Source organism: Lichenostomus cassidix, chromosome 20 (assembly GCF_008360975.1).
Source record: "Lichenostomus cassidix isolate B80296 chromosome 20, HeHo_3.0, whole genome shotgun sequence".
Taxonomy (NCBI): domain Eukaryota; kingdom Metazoa; phylum Chordata; class Aves; order Passeriformes; family Meliphagidae; genus Lichenostomus; species Lichenostomus cassidix.
In genome coordinates this window covers 11,933,398-11,946,882 of record NC_139500.1, presented here as the reverse complement: position 1 = coordinate 11,946,882, position 13,485 = coordinate 11,933,398, and the positions used below count along the sequence as shown (strand labels likewise).

Sequence of the window (13,485 nt, the reverse complement as noted above, 5' to 3'; positions counted from 1 at the left end):
ATGCACAGCCCTGGCTCCCTGTCACAGTGTCACAGTGGGAATTCGGGACACATGTGGTGAGGAATTAGCTCAGCACAAGGAGCTGGAGGATCTGAGGGCAGGAACAGCTTGTGGATAAAAGCTCCAGGATTGCCTTTGGCTGACAGTCACCACTCAAGGCCAGCCCAGGAGCTGAGCAGAGGGGCCCTGGTGAGGTTTAAAGCACACAGTAGCACCACATTCACCTGAAAGCTGTGCTTTAAAGGGGATCTGCTCCCTCCAGAGCTGCTCCAGGTTCTCCCCATGCAGGTGTCCACCTTGCCCTGGGCCATATTGCCGTCAAAGACAGTGGCTCTGGTGACACCATTTGCACTCCCTTTGCAGCAGTGTTGAGCACATGGGAAATCCTTGATAAAGTGACGCTTTCTTAGCTAAAGCACACCACCTTCCTCTACCATTAGCTGCTCTTTTATGAGTCAGTGGTTTTACAAGCCCAGCAGCATTGCTGGACAGCCAGCCCATATGTCCTCATGCCACAGGAGTCACCCTGAAGAGCACCAGACGCTGGTCAGTCTGACTGGACCTCAGCTGTGCCCCACAGTGCTCTGAAGCAGTCCCAGTTACTCCATCTCCTTCACCCTCCAGTACACAGGGTGCATTTCTGGGATCTGGGGTACACTTCTCCTTCAGCCCCACGGGTGGGCATGGCAGCATTTTGGCACCAAGAACCACCCATGTCCAATCCTCTAGCAGAACTCATCTTGGTATCAGCATTTTCTGTATGGAAACCTTCAGATCAGGATGCTGCAGTTTCTCAGGGTGGTGGACATGATCCTGTTCCTGCCCTCTCTGCCAGCCCCTGGGCTCCCATCACTGCAGCTCTGCTGCCTCAAGCCCTGGGCCACTCTCCTGCACAGACTGGATTTTCGTTATTAATTTTTAAATGTTTCACTGCTTACAGACTTCTTCACTGTCGCTGTTGAGCAGCTAGCAGAGTAAAGAACTCTGTTCTCAGTGGCAAGAAGGAAAGACCTTTATTGTTTTGATTTCATCATATATATAGAGTTTTCAAAAGTCACCCAGATTGGTCAGCCAGAAACCTCCCCCTAGGCCTGATTGGCCAGGCCTGCACCGTCCAGATCTTGGGACACTGTTTTTAATAACATCCAAACTTTATCTTTAATCATAAAACACAAAAAGAATTCTCATGGGAAAAGCTGTGCTAGCCACACTTCACTGCTAAAGAAGTCCCAGCTCTGGCTGAAGGTCCTCAGGCACATTTTGATCACACACCTCACAGACCAAAGGCTACAGCCAGATGTGCTGCTTAATACATACACCCTTTAGCATTGGGTCTAAAACAGTCTCTGAGCTGACTGGTATCCCAGAAAACCTCGGAAAGTCTTGGGAAAGACAAGGAAAGGGAACTGCTGGGACTGCCAGAGCTGGCTGTGGTCTCCAGAGAGACCCTGGAGGGTGGTGGATGCTGTGCCCTCCCTCAGGCTGTCAAGTGTGGTGTGTGTCCTCCACTGCACCTGAGGATCGCCTTCCCCCTCCTGCCTTGGCCCCTAAATCTAAACCTATTCAGGAATTGATGAAATAGATGAAATTCAGCCACCACAACAGTTTCAGTGTTTCCCATCCCTAGCAGATGCTCTGTGGCACCTGAGAGGTGCCTTCAGCTGCTTAAGGTACTAATTCTTTCTCCCTTTTTTCCCCAGAGTGAGTGCAGTAGAAGCAGAGAACATCCATTTTGGTCTAGGAACTGCTCAGTTACATTAGTTTTTCATTCTGGGATGCTAGGTGGTTGTTTTTCAAACACTCTATTGCTAAAAGCTTGGGAGTCCCTTGAGAGCAAGGGTTGAAACTGATGTTCATTCTGCTTGTAATGCCAAGGGATTTATTATTATCATTTTATTTAAGCACTACAGCTGGCCTTGCACCAGCAGTAAAACCTTCTCTTGCTATGACTAAGCTACAGGAATTGCTTCCTGACTGCACCTTTCAAAAATTTCACTGTCACACAGGAGTTCATGCAAAATTCACAAGCCTGGATCATCAGCTGTAGTTGTGCTCAACTCCCAAACCCCGCCTGGAAGGGTTTCCATTAGCTGCTGATTATAATAAATGACATGTAACACTCTATTGTTCATTCTAAAATAGTACATGAGATTCTTCCTGAATCGTCTTCTGAGAAAGGCATTTAGTATCTATCAATGTCTCCCTTCTATTTTTTATTCTCCAGCACAACATATGAAATTATACAGTATTACTCAAAGAACAGCAGGGAGAGAGCAAAATCTGTATCTTAGCATGGGGGCCTGCAGTGCACACTCCCAAACTCTGTGTAATCCTCTTTCAATCCTGAGTCTATACAAACCTTTCTCTTCTCTTCACTAGGGGTCTTTTATACACAGATATCTGTATGTTCCTGCAGTATTTGCAATTTATCATTGTGAAGGGACTGGGGAGTCATCAGTTATTTACTTTCAGGTGTGCTCTGCCCCTGTTGGGGCTAATTTTAGACTTCAAAAATAGAGAGTATTTGCAGATTGGAAGAGACCAAGATGCTGCACAGGCACAAGAGAGTAAAGTCCAGAGAGCACAAGATTGCTGGAGATTCAAGAGCACCAGAGTTCTCCATGTCCCCCTTAAAAAGGGGGATTTATTCCCCCCTTTTTAAAGCCTTCACTTATATAAGTGATTTTCTCTGATGTTGCTCTATCATCTGTTCCTGTGATCAACAGATCAAGCCAAAAGTCAACAGAATACGGTGACCCCAAAACTTGTCTCCTCAGTTATTCACTCAGAGGGTGGTGAAACACATGTTGCCCAGAGAAACTGTGGATGTCCCATCCATGGGAACATCCAAGGTCAGCTTGGACAGTGCCCTGAGCAACCTGATCTACTTGGGGATGTCCCTGCTCATTGCAGAGGGTTTGAACTAGATGATTTTAAGGGTGCCTTCCATCCCAAACCATTCATTCTGTGATTCTATGAAACTTAAGTTTTTTCCATGTGCAAAGGATTAATTAGAAACACCAAAGTTCATCAGGAGACTTGAGCGGGAATTGCACAAATAACCTCACCATAAGCTCTGATTTTCTGTGCAGACCTTACTATGAGACTCAAGAGGAGAATCACCCTTAAGAATTGCTCAGCCACATGCGTGATCTCCTGGGTTCTTCCTGCCTTTTGCCTGGAGCAATCCTGGGTTCGAGGCAGTGGCTGTGGTGACCATGAGCAACCTTCTGCATTTTATGGGACAAAGAAAGTGCTGGGAACTCCTCCAGATTCAATCATCTGGTAGGTCAGGGAGCACCTGCTGTAAGAACATCTCACACCTGAGCAATCTCACGTTGCTGCTTCACTGCCAGCGACAGAACAGCACCACCACTGATGGAGGGAAAACCAAAATCCACCTTGGCTCCATTTTACAGCTTCCTACTCTGGAGGAAGGAGCCAGAACGAGGGGAGGGTGACCCACACCCTCATTAGCAGCACCCAATCACCCTCACTCTGCCCAGGCCACTCCAGTCATTGTGTGGCCCCGTGGTCCCCAGCAGGGATGGGGAAGCCCTCACACGTGGATCTGCCCCAGCCCCAGGTTTATTTTATCAAGTGTTGACATTTTGCTGCGATTCACTCAAGATTGGTGGGAGGACAACACGTCTGCCAGTATTGTGACAAGGTTTGAAGGCATATTTTATAGCAGAGGCTGCCAAGATGAGCTCTGTCTCGTCTGGAGCGTTAGCAGAACATGAGGAAGGTATCCATTGCTTCTCACAGATCATTAATTTCTAATTATCCTATCCTTGCTTTCTGCATTATCACTTATTTACCAAACACTGCTCTATTGGACCGCCCAGTTCCTTATAACCAGCAAAGCCATTGTTATGTTAAAAACGATGTTCTAAATGTTATTTATTATTTGATAAACCTTGTGTAACCCTGAATGAGGACATTAAACGGCAAGAACACTACTTCAAAATCCCATTTTAAATAAGTCACCAAGACAGCTGTGCCTTTATAAAACACATTAGAGTGGCACTCAGAGCACATATGGCTCAGGGATATATACAAATTATACAATTTCTGTCATTCGATCAAATAAGAGGGACGTTTTGACCCCAGAAATGAGTCAAATGTAAGTTGTAATTCCAGCCCCACCGGAGGCCCTGGTGGTAATGGATCCTGACGGCTGATCAAAGAGCCCTGACCATTTGACCCACCAGATCAGCGACTCACTGTATCTATTATGGCTAATACACACCCCAGCTCGGAGATATATGGAGGCAGAGAGATAAAGGGCAAGAGATGCAGTAGATAAATGTTGATTTATACACATCCAGGGTACATCCGCAGATGGATCCCACGTGTGTGGCAAGGGGCAGGTGTGGCCAAGCCACACTAACATTTGTACAGCTGAACACAGATGCTGTGGATGGGTGTGCACATGATAAATATAACCTCTCTTAGCTGCCTCTCCCTTGGGGTGTCAGCAAAACCTCTGCACCCGGTGGGGCTCCCTGATTTTCCTCTCACAGCCAGGGAAAAGCCACCTTCTGTTTCACAGACATGATGCCATGGACTGCTCTCTTGGCAGTGTAAGTGTGAGCAATCCCACCCACAAGTCACCCAGTGTCAACCTAATGCCCAGAGCCCAAATTAACCCCCTTTTCCCACCCACAAGTCACCCAGTGTCAACCTAATGCCCAGAGCCCAAATTAAACCCCTCTGTGCTGCTCTACACATCAGGTGAGATGTCATCAGCATCAGGTGTCTCACCAGGGCTGGGTGAAATCCTGCCTTTTTCAGTCATAGAATCCCAGAATGGTTTGGGTTGGAAGGGACCTTGAAGGTCATCTCATCCCACCCCTGCCATGGGCAGGGACATCTTCCACTGTCCCAGGTTGCTCAATGCTGCTGTGCAAACCTGCAGCCCCCAGCACATCACAGGACAGATTTGGTTCCTGTCAGCCAAGACCTGATGCTTTCGATACACAGACAGGCAGCATGAGCTCCTCATATTCCTTTGAAGAATGGCATCAGAAGGAGGAAATAATATGCAAATAATTTTGCCAATTTAACTTTCCTGTTTTCAATTTAACTCTCAAATTTTCAACAATTTACAGCAGTGGGTCTTGTCTGTGCCCTCACTTCCAAAAGCCAAGAGCTACTTAAGCAGCTCTCCCTGGCCTGAATAAACCACACTGGTGTTGAACAGCCTTTACATGAGAAGTCACATAAATTAACTTGGGACAGAAACAGGTTGCTCAGCTGGAATAAGCCATGCCCTGAAATCTCCTGGGATTAGGCAGAGCACAGGATCCAAACTATCCCGTGATAAATAACCAGCTCTTTCCTCCTTCAAGCTGCCTGTTGCCCTGCCAGCAGCCAGAGATATTCCCACAACCTCATCACATCACCCCCAGCTCCCTGATGAGGCATTTATTCACCCAGAACATGGGATGATGATATCTTCTCAGAAGGTATTCCCAGTTAATCCCTGTCTATAAAGCACCCATGGACTCTTCCTGTGAGTGCTGAAGTCTTGATGCCAAATAAAACCAACCTCATTCCTGTCCTGGAATTTCCCAACATTTCCCTTTCCTGGTGTTACTCTGCTTCTCACAAAGACCTTAATAAATGTCTTTTCCTACTGATTTTGCAGGTGTTTTTATTTCTTTTACCAGCACCATTGCATTTTTGCTCATCTTTCGGAGCACTTTGTATGGTTGGGAATCTGTCCATTTCTTGGGATTTTTTGCATTACCTAATTCCTTGTCTTTGTCTGGGGAGGAGGGGGGTAAAGAAAGAAGGAAAATTGAAAGGGGTGAGGAATGATGCTCTGCTGACTCCGTGAGACACAAGAGATACCTCACTCATCTCGGGGGTCAAATGTCTGCCATGGCTTGATCAGATGTCAACCTGCATTTATACTCTGGCCTCTGCTGGAGGTTGAATTACATTTCACATTTGACTCACTTCTGGGGTCAAATGTCCCTCCTATTTGATGGAACAAGAGGAATTATTTTCCCCAAGCAGGTTGTGCTGGCGTGAGCTGTCAGTGCTCTCATTATGCTTTAGGCTCCTTTATTTCTGCATTTTGTCCTTGCTGAGTCCAACCCTTCTGGGATGACAAGAGCTGCAGCAATGGCACAAAAGCCATCCCAGCAAGGAAGATGAAGGGAAGGAAGAATTCACCTGGTTCCACATGTCTTGGATGGTGTTTTGTGGGGGTTTTATAAAGGTTTTTTGTGGGTTTTTGTTCCTTCTTCCCCCAAGTTGGCAGCTGTAGAGGGCAGGCAATAATGAAGAAGAGGCAAGTGGACCCTGATCCTGATTTTACCACAGTCTTGCCATGTGAAACTGCAGAAACCTAGAAAAGTTTGGGTTGGAAGGGATATTAAAGCTCATCTCATCCCACCCCAGCCATGGGCAGGGTCACCTTCCTCTGTCCCAGGTTGCTCCAAGCTCTGTCCAATCTGGCCTTGGACACTTCCAGGGATCCAGGGGCAGCCACAGCTTCTCTGGGCACCCTGTGCCAGGGCCTGCCCACCCTCATAGCCAGGAATTCCTTCCCAATATCCCATCTATCCCTGCCCTCTGGCAGTGGGAAGCCATTCCCTCTTGTCCTGTCCCTCCATCCCTTGTCCCAAGTCCCTCTCCAGCTCTCTTGGAGCCCCTTTAGGCCCTGGAAGTGGCTCTAAGCTCTCCCTGGAGCTTTCTCTTCTCCACGCTGAACTTAAGATCAAAAACCAGACAAGGGGCTGGGATAAAGCTGCTGTCAGGGAGCTGTAGGATCACGATGGAGAAAAAACCCAACCCACCAGGCCCATCTATTGCAGTGTCAGGTTCCAGTCCTGAGTCTGCATGATTTGCCTTTCTCCCAAGGGATCCCAAGGGCTGCTGGATGTCCCATGTGTGCTGTAAAGGTATCTCAGGGCTGGTGGTTCAGCAGCCTCTGAGGTGAGATTGTGAAACCTCCCTCCTGCTGTTTAATGTACTCCTTCAGCTTACAACAGGTTTAGCAAACAATAAAAAGCCATCTGGAACCCCCACTTAAATAACAGAGTTATTTAGTCATTAGTCATTATTCCTGAAGTCATGGCTGGGGCTGTAAAAGCAGCAAACAAGTGCTGATGTGCAGATAAATAAATGGAGGTGATGCACTGAGGAGGAAGCTGCTCCCCATTCTCCTTGGCCAAAGCTCATGCTGGGTGTGAACCACCACTGACACTCCTGCAGGGCATGAACTGGGATCCTCACCTTCCCTCCCAGTTACCCTCCTGCTACCCCAGATGAGATTATTGGGTGTCACTGCAGCATCCCACAGAGCCCCAGGTGCCACCCTGCACTCCTTGGTCCCACTGCCAGCTCCTCTCTGACTGTCCCACACTAGCACAGGGAACTGGGGATGACAGACAAGGCAAACTTCCCCAGTAATTTTCCATGTTACTCCCTACAGTGCTTTTTCTGATGGAGAAAACAGCAGCACAGCCTCTGTGCACAAAACCTGCAATAGGGGGAACCTACCCTCCTCTGCCAAGGGAAAGAGCCTTCCTCAATTTCCATCCTTAATTGCTACCCCAAAATGGGAAATAGAGGTCAGCAAGGAAACAGAGATCAAATGAAGAGTAAACTCCTATTGCCCAGGTTACAGGGATCTAAACTGGTTGATTCTTGTCAAGTACATGAATCCTCCAGCACAGGATATTCCCTGCTTTCCTTTGGAACACAGCCCTCCTCCTTGAGGTGCAGCAAAGCATTCCCAACCCCACAGCATCCCTTCTGCCTTCCCTCCCATGCCCACCCATGGGGAAAGTGGGATGAGAGAGGTGGCAAGAAGGAAACACAAATAGTTCAAATTTTGGCTCTGCCCAAGTCTAGTCTGATGAGGCTGTGAAATCTTTGTCCCTTGGGGGTTTTTAAAGGCAGAATATCTACAACTGCCCCATGGGCATCCACTACTTGTGCTTGGCTGGGGCACCTCGGGGTCACCCCCTTCCTTCCCCTATTTACTCACCCTCTGGCAATTCCTGGCTCTAATGATCAACCCCACGCCATTGTTGATTGAACACATATTTGTTTCTGCTGAATCACTCAACAGCACAAAGTTTGCTGTTCCTTCCCCACCCTGGAAATCCTCCTCTTGCAAGAACAACCTCTCCCCACGAGGAATGGTGACAGCTTCCAGTGCCAACTTCCAGAGCCAAGGCAGGAATAACTCTCCCAAGCAATGTTCCAAGGAGGCAAACGATAGGATTTCATCCCATTTCCAGTGCCATCTGCACAGAGTTTAATCCCTGCTGCTATTGGAGCACCAGGGATGATGCAGCAGCCTTGTAATCCATAGTGATGTCCCAAACCCTAGGGTTTGGGACATCCAGACTGGGACATCCAGGGTTTGGGCCCCCAGACTCTGTGGCCCACAGGGCTGTGTCTGTAGCCAACAAAATAGCCCAACACAACCAAAAATGGGCTGCTGGAACATGCCAGCAAGGAGCTGCCACCTTCCCTAGCAAGGCTGCATGTGCTGAGGGTGCAGCACCTCTCACCGTGCCAGGCCACCACAGAGGGATGTTTAAGGGACAACCTCTCATCTCCAGGTCAGGAGGACAGAAAAGCATGTGCTGAAGTCCTCCCCTCCCAGCAGGACCTAAACATTGGCTTAATTTTATATGGAATTGTTTGGGTTGGAGGATCATCTTAAAGATAATCTTGTTCCAACCCATACACAGGTTTAGGGCCCCACTCCATGTCTTTTCCATGTGTATCCAAGCCCAGAGAAAGCTCAGGCACCTGCAAGACATGAACACTTCTATTCTGGTCCCCCACATATGGGTTTCTAGCTCCAAAACAGGAAACCTTTGATTCCTTTTTCTCCCCTGACTGTTAAATCTATTTAGCTACAGGAAATACTCCACATGAGGGAAGGAGACACCTGAACTGCACACAATACTTGGAAACTTCACTGCGTCCAGAAACACCAAATGCACCTTCATTTTGAGTGAGGGATGCTGAGGCAAAGCTTTGCAGCATCTGTCCTGGCAGGGCCAGGCTGGAATTGCATCCAACTCCCTCTACCACGTGCATCCACTGCTCCTCAGCAGCAGCTTGGCTCTGACCTCCTCCATGGGCACTCCTGATGTCCCAGGAGGGCAGATTCACAGAGAGCTCCTAGAATCTGTGCTTGGCCATAGCCTAAATCCCCTAAAAATCTCACCCCAGCATAACAAGGCTTACCTGGTTGGCTGATAGAAAATCCTGGGCGTTGTCGTTCATCCCCATGTACATGTTCTCCCCATCAAACTAGAAAGGCAAAAGAAAGAGTTAATGAAGTGCCATCTGCACACCATGCTCCTGTGCATCCCAAATGCCTTCCTGGCTCTCCACATCAAGAGCCAGAATTCCCAGAAAAAAATGCTGAGCTGCTGTTTTAACACTTTGGAGCGTGTATGAGCACACCTTTGTCCTGGTTATTGCAGTGGGAGATGCTAATATAGCATGGGAATGGGATTTTTTCAGGGAAATTAGGAATGAATGGCTCCAATTTAAACAAATAACCCAAAGGTGTGTGAACCCACAGATGTAACCCCTCAGCAAAGATCATCCAAAGGAAGCTGTTGCTAAAATCCCTACTGGACCATCAATCAGACGTAAAAAGCCAACTTCTGTCAATGGAAATGTCCAGGACAGGCAGGTCCCACTCAATTCTCTTACAGACCTCTGCACACCCCTCAACACCAAAGCAAAGCTCCTGCAGCAATGCAGAATCCCTGTGGAGCATTCAGGAGGGGTCTCTGTGCACAGGCTGATTCCTGCCATCCTGCCACATCCATCCCCTCATCTCCTGCTCTCCTGCCTGCCTTGCCAGGACTGCTCCATAGGCTGAGCACAGCACAGCCCCTCCACCTCTGTCCCCGCAGCTCCACCACACACCCAGCTCCCAGCTGCTAATCCACTTACAGCCTACAAAACCCCCATGGAGAGCTACAACCCTTCTCACTAATTAGCTACAACGGGAGCTTTTCACTCACTCCCATTCCAAAGGAAGGAAAAAAGCCCTCCAGTATTGTCTCCGGCTCGAAGTAGGGCTGGGGCAGGCGGCGAGGCTGAGTTCACAAATTAATTACAGCAATAAAAACGGGCTGTGCCATAAAACACTCCCCAGACGAGGATGGAGGTGCCAGCTGTGAGTGACACCTTGCACTTAACAAGGGGAAGAGCCAACCCTCCTGCCCTTACCAGCAGGATGATGAATTGGAGATCACTCACCCCTTGCCTGTTCTCTCACTCTCTGATATGAAGCTGATTCCAGTTATGCCTTAACAGAAATTGGCCATATTAAGAGCAATAAAAGCGAAATCTAAATAAAACCAGGTGAAGATTTTCAGCCTAGACAATTAATTACACTCCCATTTCTCAGGATTAGCTATTAAAGGCAGCAGAGTTAGTAAAGCCAAGTGTGGGTAACACAGCTCTGCTTGGCCTCAGACACCCTCTAATTGCCAAACCATCCTCTGGCACAGCAGAGCAAACCAATTAAAAGCTGCAAAATTGGAGCAGGTATTGTGACACTCATTAAGGGACACCAGCTGCAGCAGGGTGGGAGAGGATTCCTGTGCAACTGCTGGACTCAGTGAAATCCATCCGTGGGGCGGGAGCTGTGGGACAAACAACTCTCACAGAAGGCAGCACCATCCACTTGAAAGTTGATTTTCCTCCACCTGTTAGATGATGACTGGCACAGCACAGTTCCAGCTGGAGCTGCTGTGCTTCCAGGCATGGAGATCCAACCAGCTCTGCAGCCTGAACACCCTCTGACAACCCAGCCAGCCCCAGCAGGCCCACCTGAATGGGCAGCACAGGTGCCAGAGGATGGTGCAGAATCACAGAATCACTCAGGTTGGAAAAGGCCTCTAAGACCATTGAGTCCAACATTCTCCCAGCACTGCCAAGGCCACCACTAAATGATGTCCCCAAGTGCCACAGCCACATATTTTTAAAATCTCTCTGGGTGACTCCACCACTGCCCTGGGCCAGCTGTTTCAGTACCTGACAACCCTTTCAGTGAAGACATTTTCCCCAATATCCAATTTAAATCTGCCCTGGTGCCCATGAAGCTGATTCCTCTCATTCTACCCCTTGTCACCCATGAGAAGAGACCAACCCACACTTGCTACAACCTTTTTCCCCAGAAAAAAAAATTACCTTGAAAGTTACATTTGGCATACTTCACTGGGAAGGCCCAGGGCAGGACAAACACTCTCTCCATATCCTTCTGTTTGTCAGAATCTATTTCTTTATGGCTTTCTACTGTTTCTCTACCTCCATTCTGCAATTCCTTCTGCCCTTGATGCCTTCATAACAACTGTAATGAATCCTGCCTTCAAAATTACTGTTCCTCTGATTGCCAGGCTGAGCAGCGAGCCTGAAAATCAAGACTCAAAATGCAATGGAAACTTTGGAACTTCCCCACTGCTGATTGGATTTTTTTGCCTCTCCTCCAGGCTATGAGGGTGCAAACAAATTTATTAGAAATTCTCCCATCAGGATATTTTTTCAATTAGATGTTTGCCAGTTATGCAGCAGCCAGGTAGAGCAGATAAGTAATGTGCTCTCCCTCTTCTCATTATTGTTTTGCTATGGAATGCACTTCAAAACAATCAAGCCCATCATTCCAGGTAGATTTATGGTAGAAACAGAGATTTTAATATTTCCCTTTGGTTGTATATGCTTCCTCCTTTTTTTCGTTCACTCTAGCTCCTGTTCTAGACCTGGACACAGCCATTCATCACCCTCCTTACCCCCAGCTCAATCCAACCTGCACTGAAGGATGTGGCAGGGATAATTTTCCAGTCCTAATTCAAAAGGAACATCCTCTTGTGCAGTTGTCTTAATCACCCTTTTGCTCTGTTGCAATTACTTAATTTTATTATTCTTTGGCTAATAGGAGCAGCCTATTAAACAAATCAGTGGCTGTGGCTGATTCTCACCCTCTCCTGCATGAAATGAGCACGAAGATGAGGAGGGAAGGGAAAAGAGGGAAAGAAAAAGGGAAGGGGAAGAAAAAGGGGGAAGGGAAAGGGTGGGAGAGAAGGAAAAAGAGAAGAGAAAGTGCCCCAAATTCTACCAATTTTGGCAAGCAAGCCAAATGAACACCATCGAACTGCCTTGGTCTGGAGGTGACAGGAACTCCAAGCCAAAGGACAGGCAAGACTCCATCTCATGCCACAGGAGGTGACTTTGCCTGGCACGGATGGATAAGGACATGGATGCTGCCAACCCCATTCAGAGCAGGAGTGCCAAGGGCATCAAGGCTGATGGACACCAACTGCCCCCCTCCGTGGGATGTGATACTGTATATTATGGGCCCAAGCAAAAGATAAAAAAAAAGGTTTTATTCTGTGAGAAAACAACCTCTGCAATGTAGTTTTTCATGGAGAATTTAATTAAAAATGTAATTCTTTTACTACAGCTCTTTGAGGGGAGCTGCAGCTGGCACTGCTGCTCTATCAGCCCATACACGGAGCTCGACTCAGATGTTGTTGAACAAAGCGCTTTTAATATTTTTATTGCTTTTCTAGACTCACTTTGGTTTGTTATTTTTGCTCCACAGTATTATTTTCAAACCTGCAAATGTGCCCAGAGGTCACACAGGTCCTGTGTTAGCAAGATGAATATGAATAAGAAAAACAAATGCAGGCAGCAGGCTGGGACAGACCCCAAAGTGCAGCAGCTGTGGGATCTCCAGCTCTGTGCAAACATGGAGAACAAATGTTTGCTAACTGGGAAGGGCCCAGTGGAAAGAAACACAACCTCCTGCCAAGATTCCAAGAAGGTGTTACTTTTTCCTGGATGGCACTGCCAGCTTGTGCAATTTTATTATGAATCCCATCAGATCCTTTTTATTTCCTGAGAGCCACAAACTGAGATGGAAACTTCAGCTGTGTGAGAAATCATGGAATCACAGATTGGTTTGGGTTGGAAGGAACCTTAAAGATCACCCAGTTCAACTCCCCTGACATGAGTAAGGCCACCTTCCACTAGACCAGAATATGTTGGTTGGGTTTTTTTGGGGTTTTTTTTGGCGGGGTCTTACCTAAATTCTGGCACTCATTGCTGGCAATACTAGACCAGAGCACCTTAACTGGAAGCCCACTGAGGTTCTAGGGCTTGAAAATGTGGCCTGTGAATGCAAATCCAGCTCTAATTAAGAGCCATCATCATCAAGGAGCTACTAAATGACCAGTTAAGAAGGAATTGGATGCCTCCAGTGGTTCCTACTGCTCAGAGCTGTGAACCCTTGCATGTTTTGCCTCCTTTGACACAGGATGGGCAGCAGATTCCCCCTCATGACAACCTCATTTCCAAACTGGGTGTACTGGGGATGTCACCTTTCACTGCAGATTCTTGGAATGCAGCTGGGTTTGTTTCCCAGCAAGCTACACCTCAGCTGCAACTAGCACCAAGACAGAGTGACCCAAAATAATGCCATGC

The 13,485-nt window shown here is 47.6% G+C and overlaps 1 protein-coding gene across 3 annotated transcripts in view; it reads right to left on the bottom strand.

Moving 5' to 3' along the window:
- Positions 1-13,485, bottom strand: part of LOC146428837 (TOX high mobility group box family member 2-like) — an 84,661-nt gene that overhangs the window by 17,363 nt on the left and 53,813 nt on the right. For 2 of the 3 annotated variants that reach the window (XM_085079676.1, XM_085079677.1), the window contains exon 2: positions 9,229-9,294. In XM_085079676.1, the coding sequence (XP_084935802.1) occupies positions 9,229-9,294 (66 nt within the window). Of the gene's footprint in view, positions 1-9,228; positions 9,295-10,022; positions 10,203-13,485 lie in introns of those variants that run through there. The other variant, XM_085079678.1, reaches the window with a different exon arrangement.